This window comes from Rhineura floridana, chromosome 9 (assembly GCF_030035675.1).
Source record: "Rhineura floridana isolate rRhiFlo1 chromosome 9, rRhiFlo1.hap2, whole genome shotgun sequence".
Classification (NCBI taxonomy): domain Eukaryota; kingdom Metazoa; phylum Chordata; class Lepidosauria; order Squamata; family Rhineuridae; genus Rhineura; species Rhineura floridana.
In genome coordinates, this window is record NC_084488.1 from 85,019,015 (window position 1) to 85,033,897 (window position 14,883).

A 14,883-nucleotide genomic window follows, 5' to 3' on the forward strand; every position below is an offset into this window, starting at 1 on the left:
CGGAGATGATGGGTAGCGGAAACCATGGACTTTGCAACTTTTAGTATGTTGCTTCTTATGCTAGTCACACCGTTCTCTCAAAAATAATTTATTTTGCAATTATTTTAAAGTTCTACCTTTTCCTTACCCGACTAAAAGTAAGCTGCCTCACAATACCAGCATCTGTTTATTTCATAATCTAGTGAATCTTCTCTCCCCATTTTGGCACAATGCATGGCTTTTATTGGGGTGGCTTCAGGTGTATGGAGTCAAGCTTTATTTCAGAAATAATATATTAAGAACTTGAGTCCACAATTCTGGGAGGAGGTAGTGCCATGCAAAGGCAGTACCATAACAGTGAATAACTAAGCAACATGGAATATGATCAGAAAGCTGATCTTGAATGTACTTTTATTCTAGTTTAAAGTAGAATGACATTCCTCTTGCTGCGTAATTTCAGAAAAGGAATGTGCACCTCAGATAAAGGTAACAATGTGAATAAATGAATGACATGACACATGATAGCAAGCTGGCAACGCAATTTGTCTACTCCCTCTTCTGCCCTGACTAGTGTATGTGGCAGGGCTGTGGAACCACTTGTGGTCCTGCCACACATTCTTAAGGAATGTATTATAATCTAGTTCACAAAATACACTAAAGAATAGCTGAAAGAAAAGAAAAATAACAAAAGGAAGAACTCGTGTAAAGAGCATAGGAGAAAGATCATTTCCAGTAGCTGATGTCTGCTTTGGAAGGGCTGTGGTGGAGCTATTCTACACTCTTTATGACTCTAACAGTGCAATCCTATGCACGTTCACTCAGAAGTAAGTCCCAATGAGTCCAGTGTAGCGTAATGATTAGAATATTGGACTATGACCTGGGAGACCAGGGTCCAAATCTTCACTTAGCCATGAAGCTCTCTGGGCAACCTTAGGCCAGTCACTGTTTCTCAATTTAACCTACCTCATAGAGTTGTTGTGAGGATCAAATGGAGAGGGGGAGAGCACTTTGAGCTCCTTGGAAGAAACATGGGATATAAATGTAACAAATAAATAAATAAATCCCAGGTACGTGTATGCTACGATTGCAACCTAAAGCTGGTTGATGGCTAGCACTGATAACAGTTGTTTATAAATTAATGTACTTTACAAATTTTACTCAACTTAAGGTGGAAACTCCATAGTACATCATTTACACAGTTGCATTAATCTGCATATGTCTTGTTATTCTTTTGAGCAAAGTATTAAAATAAGTCAACAAAGAAAGCTTCTACTATTCCTGTTGTACTTGCATAACTGGTCAAACTTCAGCATCACATGTGAAATGTTTCTTAATAACCTTTTACAGCCAATATTGTAAGAGACAGAGAAATTTTCAGTAGCAGCTGTCTAGAATTTGGTTGACAAATCTCAAAATGATAGTTGAAACTCATCAGCAAATTGCAAGAACCTTGTACAAGGATCAAGAGATAGTAGAATTGCTATACCACCAGAATGTCAGAGTTATGACATTACAATGGATAATACATCAGCCCTACAAACAGATACAAAAGCAATGAAAATGTTTAGGATCTGAGTGCCAAACTAACTCACATTATAAAATTCACAACATCAGAAAGAGTTGATTGATTTTCCAGTTTTATCCTCCTGAACGAGGATTTCTTCTTCTCTCAGGCTCCGAGAGTTCTTCCCTCTCATGTCATTTTATTTTATAGCACAAAGCTACAGCATCAAAATAAATTTCAAATCCTATGCACTGCAAAGACAAAAAGATTGAGACTGATTTTGCTGTTTTTTATTCTTACCTGTGTGGTAAAATTTCCCTGAAAATCCCAGGTTGAAAGTAAAATTGGTGATTTGAGCTCTCAAAAGGTTCTGAGTATCAAGCAAAGCCTGAAACAAAATAAATTAAAAATGCATCAGATACTTAATCATGCTGTACAAATTGAGGGTGTGTACAGTCATTTTTCTTAGAGCAACAGGAACTTTTATCACTGTTCCAGCCCCAATAACTTGATAATTATACAAAACTCAGTGTAAGAATAGAAGCATATTTTCTGTAAGGAGGATACCATTAGTTCTCTGAATCACAGCCTCATATGTTTTGTGTAAGAAAACAATCTTAAACTAAAAGATACACAAAAGCTTATTCTGTGCCAATTTGTATCTAATCTACAGAGTCTCAATTATTTTGGAAACAGTTTATTTTAACTATCAGCGTAAACAACATTACATGAATCCAATACAGACACAATTATGCTGAAATATACTGATTGTTGCAGTAAATCAGGAACATAAAGGTTGTGAGGAGACAAACCTTGGCCAAGCAGGAGTTCGGCAAGCCTACACCAACTCAGACCTTTTATATTTGTGGTGGCTTTTGATCTAAAATACATTGTTGAATCCTTTATGTAATCCTGTTCTTTGACAGCAGGTGTGCCCACTACACTAGACAGTTAAAAAAATACTCTGTGAAATCCTAATCATGTCTACTTGGAAGTAAGTTTACTTGATAAGTTTAAAGAGACACCCAGGTAAGTAGGAATAGAATTGCAATCTAAATCTGCCCAATGTAAAACACACTGCAATAGTTAGTACTTGAAGTGATAAATGCATTGTGACTGTCTTCCAGAAAAAAGGTCAGTCAAATCAGCTATAGCTGATTAAATGTACTCTGAACTAAAGGCACTACTTGAGCTTTCTATCAGGGTCCAACAGGATTCTGAAGTTCCACATCTGATCAAGACCAGCTCCAGGTTTGAAGGGCTCTGGGCAAGGGATGCCCATTCCTTAAGTGCCTCCTGGGCCATAGTAACACCCACACATACACCAGTATCTTCCAAGTGGTATCCTTCCTCAGAGCACTTATTGGGTGGCAGAAAGAGAAATAAAAGAGGCCACAGGGACATGCCACTGTGGCCACCCAGCTCAGTGCCACCTCTCCTTTCACAGTCAGGCCATTTCTTCAAGGAAAAAAAGCCATGTCAACTATGAGGCAGAATGACACAATGATCTCAGGTGGTGGGGTGGTAAATTTGCCCTCCCTTTGGCCCCCAGCTCATTTCCCTCAGTATTGACCAGTCCACTCAGCTACCACTCCTGCCCAGTAAGCCTAGGTGGTGATGCAAGGTTACCAGAAAATTCTGAATTTTGCAAATTATGCAAAATTAGCATAATTATGCAAATTAGTATAATTTGAAAAGGGTAATTTGCACCAGCACATTTTCAGTTTGCATCAGAACATTTCCAGTTTGCACAAGCTCATTTGCTTGAACTTAGTTAGCAAAGCTAAAAACTTTGAAGCTGCTAAACTGGCTTAATATTGTATATGCAGTTGGCATTCATTCACTGTTACTAATGAACTTATAAGGGAAAATTTTTCTATGGAAAAATAAAGCATTGGGGAAAATATCCACCCTAAATCACTGAGCATATGCTAGGCTCTCCACCATCCTCTCAACCTCCTTCATGCCTCGTCCTTCCTCAAGAGTTATACATTCTGGGTAAAGTGGCCACAGGAGTGCCTGCAACACTTCTGCAGTTTGTTGCAGCCTCTAAAAATGCTGCTTAAATTTAGATTTTTTTAAAAAAAAGACTAGGGACTCTGCCCCCGCTCACTTTGCTCACCAACCCCCCCTTCCATCACCATCTTCCCTTTCTCTGCAGGTCAACAAAGCCGACCTCCCCCCATGGTTCACCTTTGCTCTCCCCCTGTTCCCCTCAGGTGTCACTAGAACTCCCCTCCCCTTCTCCCCCCCACTCCAGAGGCCATCAGACCTCCACTTCCTCTTCTCCCCACCACCACCCCAGGGGGCAGCAGAGTTCCCCTCCCCTGGCCAGCCTCCCATTCACCTGGTGAGGTTGCTTGGTCCCACCGCCTTTACCTGCCTCACCCATAAGCATCACACTACCTGTGAACATTTGTGCACAGGCTTGTGCCTATGCAGAAACGTTCACAGGTAGCATGACACTTACCAAATTATAATATAGGTAGAAAAATAACACTAACCAAAAAAAAATTAAACAGGATTTCTAGTTCCTGCAGCAGGACAGGTACTTTCCTGGCCACATGGAGCAAGGTAGGGAGACATGGAAGGCAGCACAATTTTTTTGTGAGTCCTAGTGAAGAGGACCAGGAAGGCCCAAAGAGGTGGTGCCCCTGTTTTGGTTGGGGTGCCCAGAGGGAGGGAGTCAGGTAGACCAGTTGTCTAGGGAGACAGAAAAACATGGGATGGCAGGAAGAGCAAGAAAGAAAACGGCTGGCTCTGTCCACCATCAGCTCTGGTTCTGCCCACTGTTGACTCTAAACCCAACTGACTTTTCCTATGGGTCAATTATCCTGCTTAAAAAAAGGTTTCCGTGCATCTCTTCTAGAGACATATAGCCATGAAGGAATAGTTGCATTCTAAGATAGTGCTTGCCATACCCCACCACATTTTTCAAATGCTCCAGTAATTTCAGATGATCAACAACATTGAAAGCCTCTGATATTTGGATAGCATTTCCCCTGTCAATCTCTAGTTGAAGTCTTGAGGATTAAAAAATAAATCTCACAGACACAAGCAGGCGGGAAGCCAGAATGGAAATGAAAATTGTATCTTCCTTGAAGGCTGCAGCTGCAATGCAATACCCCAGTAGATCACTATACCAACAAACAAGAGCTGAGCAATAGTTTCTTCAGGCATTATCTAATAACTTTGGGAGGAGGGCATTTGCCTCACCTACAGTGAAGCATTTGCAATTCCCATAATACACTGGTTCCTAAAAGGCACGAGTACAGTTATGCTTGTTGCATGGAGCTTTCCCACCTCTTCCATTCAGCTGCTCCTCCTGAACCCAACTGAAAAGTCACTAACTGTTGGGAGACAGCTAAACACTGTAATCCTCATGTCTAGTTACACATAGATAGCACACACAGGTGGAGAGAGGAGAATCTCACCCCCATCCTTACACTGTTGACTCCAAATCTGATTGCTGGCAAAGGCTAAGAAAGAAAAGGCCATGAGCCTAATGAATGGAAATCAGGATTCCCTTGCCTTTCTGCTCATGCTAGAGAAGACACTACTGGATCCTAGCCCTGTATCTTCCAAATGGCTTCATCAGCCAGCGTAAACTGGAAACCGACAATCACACGACTGCATGCACCTCGCTGACCAATCTGTCCACAGCTGGAGGAAAACCAGACTGAAACAGTTACATAAAATTCTGCCGTAGCTAATGGATCACACTGAGTTAGAACAGTAAAAAAACACATTATTATTTTCACTTGAAATATAGACAACTGAGGCTGAGACAGTTATTTGCCCATTGCCACTAGGGATGTAAAAAGGCACAGTTTCCCATTCTGCCCTGTTTGCCACATGCAGCACTGTTTCTGTTCTGCTGCATTTTATTTTCCATCAAAAACATTATTCATCTCGCTGCCTGCTGTAGCAAAATTATGTAACTTACATAATTTACATTTATGTAATAATTTATACTTTTATTTTTTTAAAAAAAATCTTTTTATTGATCTTTTGTTATTATACAAAAATTTAACATAAATAATATAACATAATATAATATAAATTTGAAGGGGTTTTTTTTCGGCTTTAAGAATGACAATCAAAGAAGTGGCAGAGACCCTGGATGTACCCCTGGAAGGGTTTTCCCCTCTGGATATGTTTCAGAAGATAATGGATGAGATTAAGATAGCGAAACAAGAACTGGGACAGAGTAGACAAGAGATGGCAACTGAATTTGGTAAAGTGAAACAGGAGTTGAAAGAAATAAAGGATTATATGAGAAAAGAAGCAGATGGACAAGCAATAGAATATGAAAAAGAAATTAAAGGGAAGGAGCAAATTCTGGAGATTGGATCAGATATATTAAATGTGGAATTGGAAAAAGATTTGAACTTTATGGCAAAAATTGAAGGGAGGATGCAAGTCCTGGAGATTGGAACAGATTTATCAAGTGTGGAACTGGAAAAATATTTGGAGTTTGTGGATCCTGGAGATAAAGATTACTGTTTGGAATTCAGCGTTGTCCCTGGAGAAATTGATGAAGATATCAGAGATAAAGCTATCAATGTTTCGATGGAATTTCTGGACTGGAATGATTTGATGGAACTTGAAATAGAGAAAATTTATAGAATTAATTCCAGATATGTGACAATGGAAAAACTCTCAAGAGATGTGCTAGTGCATTTCGTAAAAAAGAGGAACAGAGATATGACTTTACAACAATATTTCAGCAACACATTCAGAATTGATGGCAATGAAATATTTGTGATGAAGGAAATTCCCATTAGACTCTTACTTTATGACTATGACAGCAAGATTATTATGGGTGCAAGGATGGAAGTTGGAAGATGGAATTAACACTGATAATGGAAAAATGGCTATTGAAATTATTGGTCCTAGTAGACTTGATGAGATGGATTAATTGACATGTTTATTTGAAGAAAAATCGAGGGATATATTTCTCAAGGAGTGGAAACCTCTCTTTGACTTTTTGCGGAAAGAATAAAGTGATGTTAATGAGATTTGATGATTAATTAAGATAACTACTGGAGGAAAGTGATTTTGTAATATATTAAGAGACAGGTTTGTTATATATCATAGACCTATAACTGATCTGCGACAAATCGGAAGTCAACATTTTATTTTATTGTTTAATTTGTTTTTGTTTTGTTTTGTTTTGTTGGAAAATTTGAATAAAATTAATGATAAAAATAATAATAATATAACAATATAAAAGTAACCCTAATCCCCTCCTCCCTCCCTAGAGCCATTACTTATGATATTGATTTAGTGTATATGCAAAGCTGTAGAAATAAAAAGGTAAGTATTAATATGCAGGTGAGTATTTTGAAGCTTGAATATTCAGTATAACATAATCATAATTAAGAGATATAAAATTATAAGGAACTAATTAATTGCTCATGAAAACCAAATAGCTTTTGCTGATGGGGAAAGTTGTTTGTGTAGATCTTGTGAAGTGAAGTTATAAATCTCCACCATATTGACATAAATGTTTCTGGTTTAGCAGCACCTCTCATAAATCGAAGGTGTAATGTGATTTTGTCTGGTATTGCCATTGTCCAGATTTTGCTGTACCAAATTTGCAAGTTCAATTCATCTAGATGCTTCCAATGTTGTAATATTCTTGCTGCCAATAGTAATTTGGAAATTAGATGTTTTGATTTTAGTGTATTATTTTCACCTTTGAATAAAGATAATAAGAATAATTCCAGTGTTAAATGTATTGTTTCTTTCGTAATTTTGTTGAGTTCATCTTGAATTGAAATCCAAAATCCATTATCTTTGAGTAAGTCCACCAAAGATGAAAGTACGTTCCTTTTTGGTTACAACTCCTCCAACATAGGGGGGGTTATTGAAGAACAAATATGTGAGAGTTGAACTGGTGTGGAGTACCATCTATGCAACGTTTTCAAAGTAGTCTCTTTGTGCATGGCTGAAACAGTTTTATTGTATTTAGATACAAATATTGAGGACCAATCAGATATCTCCAACTGATAAAGATCTCTTTTCCATTGATTTTTTAATCCTGTAAGATTTCCCATGGCATTTTCCAGTAATATTTTATACATTTTAGATACCAATCCTTTTCCATTACGACCATTTTCCAACAAAACTTTTTCAAATTGTGTAATATCTTTAGTAGCATATGTTTTAATTTGAGGGTCTTTTAGTATAGAATTCAATTGGTGTGTAAGTCTAAATTCCATGAAGGAATATCTATTTTCAGTTGTTGGATAGTGATTGGTTTGCCTTGTGGAAAGAAATCTCTTGAGTCTGAAGTATTTTTTCTTTTATTTCCATATATTTTTTCAGAAAATCATCTCCTGCATTCGGATTCATTTGCAGGGGAGTCAAAGGGGAATATATCGGGGATAATTTCATTTGCCAATGTTTCCAAATAGTGAATGTAGATTTTGTGAATGGGTTATTAATATTTTTAAGCCAGGTATGACGAATTGGTAGGAAAGGTAAATTCCATAGCTTACTATTAGATAACATAGATTCCTCCAGTCTAATCCAAGTCTTTTTTGATCTCATTATCATGAAACTAAGTTGACGTATTTGAAATGCTATGCAATATAAATATAAATTTGGAAGTCCCCATCCCCCTGAATTTGTCTGAGTATAAAAAGAGGTTAGTGCTAGTCTTGGTCTTTTGTTTTGAAATATGAAGTTATTTATTATATTCTGCCATTTATGAATAGTGTTATGAGTAATAAGCAGGGGAAGCACCTGAAACAAATAAAGGATTCTGGGTATTATTTTCATTTGTATGGCCGCTATCCGACCTAATGTGGTGAAATTAATTTTTTTCCATTTATTTAAATCTATCTTCATTTTCTTTATTAGAGGGCGATAATTAATATGAAATAATTTTGAGATATTTGTAGGGATTAAAATCCCCAAATATTTAAAAGCAGAATTACATATGTTAACTCCTAACGTTTTGCAAATCATCAATTGGTCCTGTGGACCAACATGCAAAAACATTATGGAAGATTTGTTAAAGTTAACCTTAAGTCCAGGTATTTCTGAAAATGTTTCTAGCATTAGTTTAAGTAATGGGGCTGATTGTGATGGATTCCTCAGCATTAGTGTCATATCATCTGCATATAAATTTAGTAAATGTTCTTCCTCATTTATATTAGTTTGATAACCTTTTATTTGAACATGTGAGTGCAGTTTCATGGCTAGCGGTTCTAAGGAAAGGGCAAATAATAGTGGGGATAAAGGACATCCTTGTTTTGTGCCCCTTTGTATTGGTATAGAGTTTGAATCCAAGTTATTAGTGCGTATCATTGCAGTAGTTGTGTCATATAGATGGTTTATCATATTTAATACTCTTTCTCCCAGACGATATTTATCTAGTACCTTTTTTAAATAATTCCAATTCAGACAATCGAAGGCCTTGTAGATATCTAATGATAAAATACCTAGCGATTTTTAAAATTATATTTAGCATGAAATATGATGTTGAGTAGTCTTCTGATGGGATCTGAGATGTGTCTACCTGTAATGAATCCTGTTTGATCTATGTTAACCAAATCAGCTACCATCGAATTAAGTCTATTTGCAATTATGGATGTGAATAGTTTTTGATCCTGGTTGAGAAGATTTATTGGTCGATACGATTCTACTTTCAATTTGTCTTTATTTGGTTTGGGAATGACAATTATAAGGGAGTTCTTCCAAGTGTCTGGAATGTTTCCTCCTGTCCAGATGTAATTAAATAATTGGGTTAAATGTGGGATTAGTATTTCTTTAAAAGCTTTATAGAATGTGCTATTAAATCCATCTGGCCCGGGTGCTTTATTGTGTTTGAATCTTGTAATTGCAGTAGATACTTCCTGTATTGTTATGTTTTGATTTAAGGATTGTTCCTGAGCATTTGAGAGGGTGGGGGGAGAAAAATCAAAAAGATACTCTTGGTTTTTTTCTGTTTTGGTAGGTATATTATTATATAATTCCTTATAAAAATCCATAAAGCATTTATTGATTTCTTTAGTATCATATGTTGTTTTTTCTTGATGTGATATTGCCATGATTTTAGTAGCTGTATGCCATGATTTTAGGGCATGAGCTAGTAATTTAGAATTTTTATTTTCCCATTCATAATATTTTTGCTTCATGTACCAGATGGATTTAGCTATTTTTGCACAGTCTATAGCTTCTGTATCTTGTTTTTTCTTTTGCAATTCCTTTAGTGTGGTTTCAGAGTTATTTTGTTTGTGTTGAGATTCTAGTTTTTTCACTTCTAATACTAGCTGAGTTTTAATAGGTTCAATATTATGTTTCTTTTTGGCCATTTTATTTATACAGTGACCTCTCATTGTTGCTTTCATAGCATCCCATATAATGTTAGCCGTAATTTCAGGTGTATCATTTATATCAAAATATTCTTTCAAATTTTCCTGTAGTGTTTTGGTAATTTATTTATTTATTTATTTATTTAATTCAATTTTTATACTGCCCATAGCAAAGCTCTCTGGGCGATGTACATCAAGTAAACACTTTACATTCAATTTAAAACCACCTGGTCATCAAATCAACAATTTAAACATACAACAAAAACTAAGATTAACATAATTAAACCCATTAAATACAAGTCAAAAAGTAATTAGTAAAGATGAACATATAACTATCTTTACAACATTAAATACAAAATACTAAAATATTAAAATACTAAAAATACTAAAACGCCTGGGTAAAGAGGAAGGTTTTCACCTGATGCCGAAAAGCTAGTAATGTAGGCACCAGGCGTATCTCGTCAGGAAGGGTGTTCCATAGTTCAGGGGCCACTACCGAGAAGGCCCTCTTTCTTGTAATCGCCTTCCGGGCGTCTTTCTGAGTGGGTACCCGGAGGAGGGCCTTCGATGTTGAGCGCAGTGTACGGGTAGGTTCATATCGGGAGAGACGTTCCATCAGGTATTGCGGGCCCGTGCCGTGTAAGGCTTTATAGGTTAAAACCAGCACCTTGAATCGAGCCCGGAAACATATAGGCAGCCAGTGCAAGTGGGCCAGAATCGGTGTCACATGTTCCAACCGCTTGGTCCCAGTTATTAATCTGGCCGCTGCATTCTGCACAAGCTGCAGTTTCCGAACCGTCTTCAAGGGCAGCCCCACGTATAGTGCATTGCAGTAGTCTAATTTCGAGGTTACCAGAGCATGAACAACTGAAGCAAGATGTTCCCTGTCCAGATACGGGCATAGCTGGACTACCAGCCTAAGTTGGTAAAAAGCACTCCATGCCACCGAGGCCACCTGCGCCTCAAGTGACAAGGACGGGTCCAAAAGGACTCCCAAGTTGCGCACCTGCTCCTTCAGGGGGAGTGTAACCTCATCCAGAACAGGTCGAACATCCATCGTCTGGTCAGGGGATCCATTTACTAACAGCATCTCAGTCTTGTCTGGATTGAGCTTCAATTTGTTCGCTCTCATCCTGTCCATTATCGCGGCCAAGCATCGGTTTAGCACCTTGACGGCCTCACCTGAAGAAGATGAAAAGGAGAAGTAGAGCTGCGTATCATCAGCGTACTGATGAGAACGCACTCCAAAACTCGTGATGACAGCACCCAGCGGCTTCATATAGAAGTTAAAGAGCATGGGGGACAGAACTGATCCCTGCGGAACTCCATATTGGAGCGCCCAGGGTATCGAGTAGTGCTCTCCAAGCACTACTTTCTGGAGACAACCTGCCAGATAGGAGCGGAACCACTGCCAAGCAGTACCTCCAACTCCCAAATCCGCAAGCCTCCCCAGAAGGATGCCATGGTCGATGGTATCAAAAGCCGCTGAGAGATCAAGGAGAATCAACAGGGTTACACTCCCCCTGTCTTTCTCCCGAAAAAGGTCATCATACAGGGCGACCAAGGCCGTCTCCGTGCCAAAACCGGGCCTGAAACCCGATTGAAATGGATCCAGACAATCGGTCTCATCCAAGAGTGCCTGGAGCTGGGATGCAACCACCCTTTCCAGAACCTTGCCCAGAATGGCACCTTTGCTACCGGCCTATAGTTATTCAAATTATCTGGGTCCAGGGAAGATTTCTTCAAAAGTGGACTCACCACCGCCGCCTTAAGGCAGTTCGGGACCACTCCCTCACATAGTGAGGCATTAATCACTTCCCTGGCCTAGTCGGCAGTGCCATCCCTGCTAGCTTTTATTAGCCAAGAGGGGCAAGGATCTAACACAGAAGTGGTTGCACGTACCTGTCCAAGCACCTTGTCAACGTCCTCAAGCTGCACCAATTGAAACTCATCCAATAAAATATGACCAGACTGTGCTCCGGAGACCTCATTTGATGCCACTGCTATAACATTGGAGTCTAAGTCCTGACGGATGCAAGAGATTTTATTCTGGAAGTGGTTGGCAAATTCGTCACAGCGAGCTTTAGAAGATTCAATCACGTCCTTAGGGCCAGAATGTAAGAGCCCTTTGACAGTTTGAAAAAGCTCTGCTGGACGGGAAATAGAAGATTAAATAGAGGCAGTGATATGTTGTTTCTTTGCTGCCCGCACTGCCCCAAACTACGTCTTATTATAAGCACTTACCAGTGCAAAGTTGCATTCGTCAGGAGTCCGTCTCCATCTGCACTCAAGCCATCTCCTATACTGTTTCATTGCCCTCAGCTCCGGAGTATACCATGGAGCTGTATGAGCTCTACAAAGGAGAGGGCGCACAGGGGTGAGCATGTCAGCTGCCCAGGTCATTTCCGCATTCCACAGATCGACCAGGGTGTCGACATGAATGCCAGTCTTATCAGCCGGAAAACTCCCCAGAGCTTTTTGAAAACCATCAGGATCCAGCAGCCTCTGGGGGCGGACCATCTTAATAGGTCCCCCACCCTTGCAGAGGAGGAAAGTCGTCGTGAGTCTAAACCTCAACAAGCAGTGATCTGTCCATGACAAAGGAGCTGATGTAAGGCTCCCTATATACAGATCACTATCACTATCATGTCCCGTAAGAAAAAATGAGTCAAATCTTCATATTGGAGTATATGGAGTATGTGAAAGAGTGTTTAAACATGCTCCAACTGCAGCATGATCTAAAACCAGTCTGGGATATATATCCACCCTAGTAATGTTTGTTATTAAATTTTGAGAGACCAGAATGTAATCTAACCTGGAGAAAAATTTAAATCTGGGTGAATGATATGTATAATCTTTGATTCCAGTGTTTATATGACGCCATGCATCTACTAACCCATGTTTCTGTAACAGATAATGCATGGGAGATTGTTTTTTTAAGGACGATGCTGGTATTCCTATACTTCTGTCAACTTGGGGTCACAAGTCATATTTAAGTCTCCACCAATAAGGATTTCTCCTGATGCAAACTTCTCAAGTTTTTTTAGTATTCTGGATAAAAAATTAAATTGATTAGAATTAGGAGAATAAATTGATGCAAGTGTAAAATTACGATTTGGTAATAGTCCTGAAATAAAGATGTATCTACCTTCTGAATCTATTTGTTGTTTTTGAACCTGGAAATGTATTGATTTAGCAAAAATTATTCCCACTGCCCTTGAATGATTGCTTCCTTCCGCTAAAAATTGTTTACCGAAATAGTTATGTGGAAGAAGATGACAGTTGGGTTTTGGCTTGTATATTTCTTGTAAAAATATAATTGAAGGTTGCTGAGTCTTAATGTAATCCAAAACCCTTCGTCTTTTGATGACATCTCCCATGCCCCTCACATTTAATGTTAACACTTTAATTTCAGCCATGTTATACTTAATTGATCTATTTTGATCACCTGTATATTCCAATGCTCTCTATCATGACTCCAATCTCTCCCTATTATTTCTATATAAAACCATTTATATTGACAAAACTTTAAGATGCGGCTCTGTAAATCCCAGGTAACATGTAACTTCCCCCCCCAACATTCAACCCCGTACCTAACTAACTAAGGACAGAGAAAAATTTCCCTGCTTACAGGTATTGTCTGAGACAGCCCTGTTAGTTGGTCGAATTTCTGAGGCTTATTGCCTCTTGTGAATATATTGTAAACCCAAACATTAATTAGAATAACTTCTAACCAAATAAATCTATATGTGTCCGCTGACCCCAATATGTTGCAGATGACAGACATAGCCTTTTTGCGTGATATTATCTTGTTCCCTTGAATTTTTTTCTTTGTGCTGATTCATCTAATAACCAACCATTTGATCATTATTTCTTTCTTGTGGATGTTGATCTCATTGATCTTTGAGGATTGGTTGAATTGATAGATATGTCATTTCGTTGACGTCTTCTGCGTGTAGTAGCCTGAGGAAAGGATTTCCAATCTTCTCCCTCGAACACCATGTTGATGAGATCATCAGATTCCAGTTCTTCTTCCCAGGGAGATTTCAGATTGAATAGCGCCAGTTAACTCACCAATTCCTGTCTGCTTGATGCTCTGTGTTGAACACCATCTGTTTCTATTATCAATGCAAATGGAAAGCCCCAACAATATTTAATGCCTGCTGTTCGCAATACTTTTGTGGCAGGGCGAAACGATTTACGTTTGCGTAATGTTTCTGTACTCAGGTCTTGAAGAAATAGTACAGGACTACCTTCAAATTCAGTTTGGTCTTTTTTATGCGTAATTTTGAGTATCTCTTCTTTTTTTGCAAAGTTATAGAATGCGACTATATTATCTCTTGGTGGGCATTATTTTTTGGCCGTGGGCCCAGGCTTCTATGAGCACATTCTATGTCAGATGTAGTGATGCTTGCTTCTGGAATCATTGATGACCACCAATTTATTAAGACCTGGGTGATATCTTTATTATCTGTCCATTCTTTAATGTCACGCACTCTCAGATTCTGTCAACGGCCCCGATTCTCCTGGTCATCCACATGATTTAATATGTCTCTCTGATTGAGTATAATATGTTTGATTACATCTGTATGTTGAATGCCTATTTCTAGTGCTTCATTTGCAGTTTTAGCAGTATCCTCCATTTTGTTTGTTAAAGATGATTTTTTTTCATCCAAGATTTTAAAACTGTCATCCCATTTTTGAATCAGAGAGCTTTGAAGAGATGCAAATTGTGAAGACAGTTGTGCTGTAATTAAGTCTTGGTCTAATTCGGGAGTTAATATTTGTATTGACTCAATTTTGATGTTTTAGAAGTTTTCACCGCCATTTTGAAAATGCGGTTTCCCGGTTATTTCTTTTACCCACGATGTCCTCAGTAAAAGTATTTGTGCTGTGAGGGAGTATTTTTATCGTTCTATCGCTGCAGGTAACGTTCCTGTATCTTGTAGATATTTTTTATTAAATTTTCTTCCGTTTTTGCGCCAAGGCTTCTTTAAAAAAGCATCAGGGTTAGCGGAACTCGCGGTTTACCCTGTTGCTCCGGCGATCACACGCATGCGACCCCTACACTAC

At 38.5% G+C, this 14,883-nt stretch overlaps 1 protein-coding gene across 4 annotated transcripts in view; it reads right to left on the reverse strand.

Moving 5' to 3' along the window:
- The window catches only part of LOC133364519 (bifunctional heparan sulfate N-deacetylase/N-sulfotransferase 3), a 127,308-nt gene that overhangs the window by 74,742 nt on the left and 37,683 nt on the right, over positions 1 to 14,883 (reverse strand). For all 4 annotated transcript variants that reach the window (XM_061585270.1, XM_061585272.1, XM_061585269.1 and 1 more), the window contains one exon: positions 1,784 to 1,871. In XM_061585270.1, the coding sequence (XP_061441254.1) occupies positions 1,784 to 1,871 (88 nt within the window). The remainder of the gene's footprint in view (positions 1 to 1,783; positions 1,872 to 14,883) is intronic.